The sequence below is a fragment of the Syngnathus floridae genome, chromosome 1, assembly GCF_059516105.1.
Source record: "Syngnathus floridae isolate MCC-2025c chromosome 1, RoL_Sflo_1.0, whole genome shotgun sequence".
Classification (NCBI taxonomy): Eukaryota; Metazoa; Chordata; class Actinopteri; order Syngnathiformes; family Syngnathidae; genus Syngnathus; species Syngnathus floridae.
In genome coordinates, this window is record NC_142413.1 from 9,702,426 (window position 1) to 9,711,679 (window position 9,254).

Consider the following 9,254-nt stretch of genomic DNA (forward strand, 5'->3'; position numbering starts at 1 on the left):
TTATAACGCTGCAACACATTTTTCCCTCGAAATGTTCTCATCAGTCTCTTGCCATCTTTTGTGGGAACATTCGTAATAACACGTTTGCATTTTTGTGACATATTTGTGCTGCATCCAATTGTGACTTCTTGTATTATACTTTTACCTGATTTTTTTTTGCTCACAGCTCTGCTGCAACCTTTTTTTGGGTCAGATTATGACATAATATTGCCACTTTTTTCCCTCACAATTTAGAACATTAATCACACAACAGTACCACTGCATAGTTTGTGAACTAAAAGGACAATGTTTTCAATGGGATTTCCCCTACAATGAGTTTACACTGTCAAAAAATCTACAACCTGGATCCAATCCATATTTAACTTGTTGGTTGTTTCTCCACATGACATGTTCCAGGATTATTTAACAGCCTTCATTTCCCGGAGCAATGTATACCGCTGACATGCAGACTTTTGTTTCTTTAAAAAAAAAAAAAAAAAAAAAAAAAAACCTGAAGCTGGGGTGACATGATCCAATGATTGGTGCCCCCTATTGGCGCTATTTAGACTGGAATTGATTGATTGATGGACAGCACCTGCCGGGCACTCAGTCTTCCTCTGACATTCTGCCGAACTGAACCCCGGCCGAATTTGACCGGCTTGGACATCACATTTTATTTTTGAATATGCTTATGGCCAAATGCACTTTACTTGTCGTCTTCCTTTTGATCGCCTGTTGCCATGGCACGCATGAAAAGGCCTCAGGTTTGAAAGCAAACGAATGTCATCAATACCAGATCTTTGCATTTCTTTCAAGGTGTCTTTTGGTTCTCCCCATTGAAGGTGGCGTTGGAGATGAAGAGGTTGAAGCAAAAGGTAGAACACCCGCTTTGAACTCCACCAATAATATGACACGATTCACCTGTGGAATCATGGCAAATTTGGCCGCTGTGCTGCTATACGGAAGCAGCTTTGTTCCGGTTAAACGGATCGAGTCGGGAGATGGTGAGTACCCTTGATAATGATCTACAGGTATATGGCCTTAAAATGGAAAATATATGTATGTATATATGTTCCCATTTTGTTTCCTCAAATTGTTTTCTCCCCCTGTTTTTGTTGTTGTTTTGGTAAGCTTTTATTCATCTGAAAGCTCCACGTTTTTTCTCTTCACTCGACTTCAAAAGGACCAAAATAGAATAAGTCCACTCTAGCTCCAACTGATCAATTATAGGTTCTTCGGATTGCTGGACCAAAAATTGCAAGCCCAAATCATAAAATTAGAGTTGTTTTTGTACTCCTCCAATCTGATTGCATGTACTAGTGGATCATTTATTGATGGCTGTTTGTCTGCACACAATTGTCTCTCTGACTTTCGTTGTACTCTTTTGGACAGGAATGTTTTTCCAGTGGGTGTACTGTGCAGGCATCTGGTTGGTGGCAATGATCGGAGATGTGATGCTCCGCTCTCCCAAATTCCATCCTTTGGCAATGCTCGGGGGTGTCATCTGGGCCACAGGTATGAGATTGATTCTGTCTGTGTGAAGAGCGGATATACTGGGTCGACGCACCTCTGTTTAAAGCCATGATTTTGGGGTATAAAGAAATAAAAACGACCAAGATAAATAAATCATTCGTGCGACCTATACCTTGTGAAATGTAACTGGAAAGCAAGGGGGTACTAAAAATAATCAATCCAGTATGGTTGCATAAGTGTGCACACCCTCTTGCTGTAGCTGTAGCTGTGTTCAGAATTTGCCAACACAACCACATTCAAATTGATGAGGAAAGGAAATTAGCACAATTGTCACCATCTAAAGTGATGCTGATTTAAAAAAAAAAAAAAAAAAGTCACGTGTTCTCGTGGGCTTTCAGTGTGAAAAGTATTGTCTGGTTTTCTGTTATCAGTCTTTGCTGCATACCATGGCTTTCAGTGTGAAAAGTATTGTCTGGTTTTCTGTTATCAGTATTTGCTGCATACCATGGCTGATTGTAACTTTTAATTCCCAAAACATCGACTTCATGACTATTATTTCAGACTATTTTGACCGTTTTCTCATAGCATAGGGGCGATTTCAACATTATTGCATCTTAAGTGTCATAATATTGTACCCAGTTATGACATGCGATATAATAATTTTTTTGTGATACCGAGACCCCCTCCCCCCCCGAATTGAAAGAAAAAATAATAATAATACGGCTCATAACTAAACCTCGATGTGTTCATTTGTGGATCTTCCCCACATAATGTTCAAGGTTATGAAATTGGGATTTGATCCAGATTTAACATCCCCTCCTTCCAGATGAACCACATATATATGCATGCTCGAGCCGGAGCCATGGAAAATCAAATTGAACTCGAGTGTTCATGGCTGTCCTCTCATTTTATGGGAAGCTGGGGTGAGCACACTGGATGGAGTGTGGCGTGTGTCCATCAATAATTGACACAAAAACTGACAATTTTCATGAAAACAGACAATATTTTTTAAATGCTCACAGGATTAATTGCTTTATCATCCGTATGAATGCAGACATTAATTTACAAGACTGATCATTTCCTGCATAAAGTGAAGCCAAAAGTCCGCAACGCACAGCTTTTTGTCCTTGTCCATGATTTTCAGGCTGCGTGATGGTTGTCACCATCGTCAAAGCCATTGGGCTCGGTCTGGGGGTTTTAATCTGGGGCTCCTCCAGTTTGCTGATTGGCTGGGCCACTTCAAGGTGACGTGACCTATTTTGAAATTCATATGAAACTGCGAGACTTGTCTAATTGGCATTCGGGACCGCTCAGGTTCGGGTGGTTCGGGATCACTGCCGAGGATGTTTCGCGTCCGGTGTTGAATTACTGCGGCGCTGGATTGTGTCTGCTCAGGTAATCCATTGATTTTGGTGGCCCCCCAGCACCATGTTGTTATTCTAAAATATCTTCAAATTAAATAAAGTAGCTATATTGGAGTGTTCTTTCACTGCAAGAAAAAATAAATTCTGACTCTTATCCTTCAAAATCAATCCCTAGGACTTCACACGATTTATGGTTTTGTGTGTACTTCTTGAATACAAATGTATTGTTTGAGATCTGGATGTGCAGTGCAGGATGTCCTTCAATTATCAGCAGGGTATTAACACTGACAGAGCAAGAATGTGAAAATCAAGCTTGGTTTTGTCTTGATAGATATTAATTGGATATTATTCCACATGAGAATCTGCCTTGCTTCCTGTATGTGGGCCCTCTCCCTTGCTCCCTTCAGCTACATGTCAGTTAGCATTAGTCTCAAAAATCATTGGGGAGTTTTCTCCAAAAACGCCCTACTCCCATTTTGTCAGATGTGAAAATGATCAGTGCACTTTCCGACCTGACTAGTATTTCATTTTATTTTTTTCAGTGGCATGATATTTTTCTTTGTGAAAACAGACGTGCAGCTTCATCCTGATCCCGAAATTGTCCCGTTACTCATCGACAGGGTTGGTACATGTTGCTCATGACATCATTCCCGCATCTATTGAGAGTAAATCTGGGCTCCTATTTATTGTAACGTAATGTGATGATGAGTGTCATGTTTGATGTGAGACAAAATTTATGAAAATATTTATATAGCAGAATTTTAAGTACAGGTTTAACTTGGATGTATTTACCCCTACCATAAATGATGTGAAGATTGAGAAAAAAAAATCATCATTCAAAACAGAACACATTACCACTCTTAACAGTTCAAATGTTATCCTTTTTTCGGTTTTACATAAGAACATTGAATAAATTAATGCTCGTTTAATTTGATTTATATATGTTACAGCAGAACTTTAAAAAAAATCAATTTAGCTTTGCTTCAGGATGAAAAATAGTTTGCAAATGTACATTTGTAAATTTAAGAAATTGAAGCTAATTCAAAAAAAGAAACTCCATTAATTATATTAGATGTATTATATTGACCTGGGTGGAAATACTTCACAAAGGTAGAGGGCTGCTTCTTTTTTTTTTCTTCTACCCTTGTAATGTAATATTTTTTGCCTCGTAGCGAACCAGCTCCGGCTCCTACAGCCCGACTTCCTCCATGTTCTGGATTGACTTTGTCGGAGTCAGACGCAGACGCTTCATGTGAGATGAATTTGATTCCTTCAATTTCCCTAAGAGATTTCAAATGTTGCCAAGTTATGCCTCAAAGACACTGATTGGCCCATCACACTAGAGCTAAGACCAACCTTTGGTAGACTTGACTGATCAACTATAACCTTCTCTGTTTCATTGGTGAGGCCATATCCAGTATCGCCACTTTGCTACAGTAAGTGGTGTGCCGCAGGGTTCAATGCTTGCTCCCCTCTTTTTCCTTCCATCAATCGACTTTGGGTCATATTATCAGTAACATCTTATACATAACTTGCAAAGGATTAGTGATACTAGGCTTTAGAATGGACCTAAAAACCTGAAATGCACTGTGGAATTTAAGTTGACCGCAGCCATTAAAGTCTAAAGTACTGGCTGCAAAAGTTAGTGCACCTAAGTGAAATTGTCCAATTAATAGTTGGTCCCAACCCAATGATCAATTTTCCAATGTGGCTCATTCTAGTGTGAATGCGTGATATTAGCTTGAGCCAGTGACACCAACTGGCCCTCACATTTGCTCTTTACCCAGGTTGGCTGTTAGCGAAAGGTATAATGTCAGCAAACATGTTTCTGGAAAAAGTTGTCAAAGGTTGAATTGAAAATGTATTGATGTTTCCATGCCTTAATTGTCTCTCGGAAGTCCGTTGTTTCAAAACATTGTCAATAATTTCTCTGGCTGTGTCAAATGTATGCTCGCTGAGCATAAATTCTATAATATCTGACAGTAGGGATGAACGAACGCATCTATCACACCCCCACCTCTGTTGAGAAGAGAGGATGCTTTTGGACAATTCAAACAATCAAGCTTACGGAGGTCCTTTAATAGGAATTTATGAGAACTCTTCATTTTTTTTTTTTTTTTTTTAAATCGTGCAGTTAATATATTGGTTTACTTAATAAATGATCAAATATAGATACTACATCCTATAATAATTTGGGGTTGGCCGTGTTGGATCTATCTATCACGGGGCCCTTTGTCTGTACCTTCAGAGGCTTCCTGTTGGCCGTGTTGTCTGGCATCTTCTTCGGCTCCTCCTTCACGCCAATGCTCTACATCAAGAGTCATTCGTCATGCCCTGACAGCATGTTCCACGGAGCCAGCGTTTACGGTGCGTATTTTGGGACACGGTGTACTAATACGTCCAAAAACATGTTTCGTTTTGCTCCCCGCAGACCTGGATTATGTCTTCGCAGAATGTTGTGGGATATTTGTGGCCAGCACGGTGTACTTGGCCATCTATTGTGTTGTCATGAAGAGCAGGCCAAGGATCTACTCCAGGATCATTCTACCAGGTCGGTCCTGTAATTGTGGTACTAGACTACGCTGGGTGAATTTTTCACAAAAGGTCTGCTGTATATACCCAAATGGAGGCACTCGATGGAGACATTGAGTGCTTAATCTTTTTTTTTTTTCTCCATTAACTGTCACTAGCAATTATCCTTATTTACTGAAAGTATCTGTACACATTAAATGTCTAAACATGCTGCATAAATAGCCACAGAACAATGAGACCACTCTTGTTTGTTCATTTCAAATGTCTGGTACAACAAGAGGTACATTTGGACGCACTTCATGGGGCCAAAAAAGAGACATGTCACTACCACATGTCCATAAAACACGCACAGACACAGTGATTGGCTTGTGAAATGAACTTCATTCATAGAGTGGGTTAGAAGTCCTTAAATGTATTTTCCTCATGGTTCATCAGAGGACGGAATTGAGTCAGCTGGCCTTTTGTAAACTTTGCTCCCCCTCACTGTGATCATCATTTCTTCTGTCCGCTTGTTGTGCTAGTTATTTTCCAAAGTGGTAGCCGGCCCGCCGTACTTTTGGTGCCTACCTCAGCTTTCGCCATCATTTAAGTCAGCGGTTCTTAACGTGGGTTCCGTGAGTCGGTCTCAGGGGTTCGACAAAGCCTCCACCGAGGAGCTCCGAACAAACCTGCTTTGTTGTGTAAATTCGGATTTGCCGGTATGTAATTTGTTGTGAGTTCATGCATTGTTGGTTTTGTTCTTTGAACAAGGTGACGTTTATGCACAGCTCATTTTGTGCACCAGTAAAAATCATCTGTCTTGAATTAAAAAAAAAAAAAAAATTTCACTAACGAGGGGTTAGGTGAATGCGCATATGAGACTCCAACAAGGTTAAGAACTACTGATTTAAGTATTAAAAAGAACAATATTTTTTATTTATTTCACTTTTTCGTTGAAGTTTTTATGCATTTGTATTCCGTTAACACTAAACTGAATTTTTCATATTTAATCCATTTCTATCTTTATTTACACTTCATGTATTTTTTTTTACACTTGCTTGACAATTAGGATAGGTTATTTTTATTTTTCATTCATTGATTATTTAACAACCACTTTTCACAAGATTGAACCCACAACCTCTGCACTGTGAGGGTGACTGTTGGCCTCTGTGCCTCCCTCATATTTTTCACAGTGCATTTTACTGAAACAATTTCTACGATAAATTTGATCTATGATACATCTTTTGTTAATTTACATTTCATTTTTTAACATTTTCTGCCAAATATGTTTCTTTTAATTATTTTGAGGAAATTACAGCTATACTTTAGTTTTTTTTTCTTGCTCACTCAATCTTTTTAAACATTGGGTTAAATACATTTTACCCTTCTAAGCATATGATCCCCTCCAAATTATTTTTTTCGTATGAGCTCGAGGTGACTATTGTATCTTCATCACGGAGCATGAAGCTCGTGATGAGTAAAAGTCCAAAGAATGTGTTTAATGTAACAATAATAATAATGCTAATACGCCTGGTTTTTAATTGCAGGTATAATTTTCTTTTAAAGATGGGAATTTTGTTGCTTGCAGGCCTGTTGTCGGGGTCAATGTGGGTGCTGGCTACGTACTGCTGGACACTGGCCAACAACTACTTGAGTGTCGTGGTCACCATTCCCATTGTGACAGCAGTGAGTACACATGCAAGCTGTTCAATCACATTTTGGTGTCATCCCTTTTATATCTGTGATGTCACAAGTTGTATCCTTCATTATTGGTTGAAACTTTTCTGGTGGCCGTTTTTGTACTCAAGTCAAAGTAGGAGTATATTGCTGATCACTGGATACAATGTAAATGATCGAAGATAATGTACATGTAACATGCTTGAGGTCAAAAGTATTGACACTGGATAAAATGTAAATGATGAAAAATAATGTGCATGTAACATGCTTGAGGTCAAAAGTAATGACTATTTTATGGATTGCATTTTTAATTTTGTTTTAATCAAGTATTTTATTCTGCTTCTATTTTACATAAATCATTTTTCATTTGCATTTTTAATTTTTATTTTCTCAGTGTCAACATTGTTGAAATATTACCCATTTTAACTTTTTATGTATATTGTGATGCAATAAAATATTGCATCACAATATTAAAAAATACTATTTGAAGTATTTCATTTTATAATTTTTCCGATGTATTTTTCTTCAAATTGTACTTGATACAATTGATATTGGCTTGTTTGGTAATATTTTCAGTTTAAACGTATGTTTATTCAATCATTCTTTATTTAAATTCATTAATATAAATTATTTATTTATAGTATTTATTTACTTATTTATTTATTCTAATTTTTTTATTCATTGCATGCTTCTGCTGTCTGTCATGCATTTGAATTAAGTTGCTGCGGTATTTTTGACTGCACTAAACATTTGTATTTAATTTCATACAATTTGGCTTTTTAAAGATTTAAAGTTTGTTTTATACCTTGATTATATTTTTGTTGGCAGTGAGGCAGACTGCTGCCAGGTGCACCAGCCCTTGAAAAAGAAACATAAAAATAACCTGCATGCTTATTTATCCGCATTAGTCAATTTTGGAATGCATTCTTTTCGCCCTCTTGCCAGCTGTCCAGCACTACTATCTCAATCCACCAGCGGCCCCGATCCTTTTTATTGCCTCAAATTCGACCAACCCAAATCAAGTCACGCTAGGCTCGGTTCAATGTTTAATTTTAATTCTTTTATTTTTGTCACGTACGCTGGCATGCGTCATGTTTCTTGATTAAAAACAAAGTCTTTGCTTAGCATCACTGCTGTGCTGATAATGTGTTTAATTTTTGTGAATGTCCTCTACAGGGAAACGGGCTTGTTGCAGCACTCTGGGGAAGTCTGCTGTTCAGGGAGATTAAGGTGAGAAATGCATTAAAACCACCTTGGGCCCAAAGTATTAAATTTGAAGCTCTGTGCACAACTGCTTCCCATTTCCCTTCATTATGCCATCTGTCATTCCACCAGCTGTGTTTCCTTCCTTTTATAAACTCTGTGATGACATCTTTCTTCTTCCTTCCTGCCTTCCTTCCACGCGGTGCTTCTTTGCTCTACACTGCCTCCTTTCATACCTTTTTAGATGTAGGCTCCACTTTCAATGAATGTCAATTTGCCCCCACCCTGTTGAAGATGCTCAAGTGACTGTTTTTATCGTGTCCTCAGGGGTTAATGAACTGCTTAATATTCTGCCTGGCATCCTGCGTGGTGTTGACGGGCTCCTTGTTGACAGCCATCTCCAATTTGTAATTTATACGCATATACACGTGGTTTATAATCGCAGTAGTGCACTGCAAGCACATGGAATGTCTTGCAACAGCTTCTGACTAATAAACGTCAACAAATCTGTCCAACGAGTGTGCAAATTGTCACGTTTTTGCACCAATTCTGTGAAGGGAAAAAAAAGACGAAAAAATCAATATTTTCTCTGAGCTGTCTATTTGTGAATATATTAATACCAACAGTCACGCTCACTGGTTGCATTTAAAGGCTAATATTTCATTTGGCTTTGAAGTGCTGACCTGTTTTAAAACTGAAGCTTGTATGTGTGTGTGTGGCAGTACTTTGATAAAACTTTGAGGCACTTTTTCCAAATGTGGCTTGATATGAAAATATTTCATATTTATTTCATTCTTAATATGCACGGTATTAGTTTTGTAATACAATTATAAACCATCCAGTTGGACCTCTATAGGTGAACCGTGATATAGCAAATATTGTGCAAGTCTACATACCCCTGTTCAGATGCCTTGTTTTGTTTTTGTTTGTTTTTTATTTCACATTATTCGGCTAAAATGAAAAGTAGCTCCCACACATGTGGCTGTGTTCAGGATTAGCCAATCACATTCAAACTCATTTCAAACTGAAGTGCCTTTTATTCACCCT

The 9,254-nt window shown here is 38.2% G+C and overlaps 1 protein-coding gene across 1 annotated transcript; it reads left to right on the plus strand.

Annotated features, from left to right (window-relative positions):
• Positions 1 to 547: 547 nt before the first annotated feature.
• LOC148403978 (transmembrane protein 144-like) lies at positions 548 to 8,722 on the plus strand. The gene is made up of 12 exons (XM_088393411.1): positions 548 to 743; positions 822 to 983; positions 1,372 to 1,494; positions 2,597 to 2,696; positions 2,767 to 2,847; positions 3,359 to 3,437; positions 3,989 to 4,068; positions 5,065 to 5,183; positions 5,248 to 5,367; positions 6,916 to 7,013; positions 8,181 to 8,234; positions 8,535 to 8,722. Exons 1-12 carry the CDS (start codon positions 665 to 667, stop codon positions 8,616 to 8,618), a joined length of 1,179 nt encoding a protein of 392 aa, XP_088249537.1. The 5' UTR covers positions 548 to 664; the 3' UTR covers positions 8,619 to 8,722.
• The last annotated feature ends 532 nt before the right edge of the window (positions 8,723 to 9,254 follow it).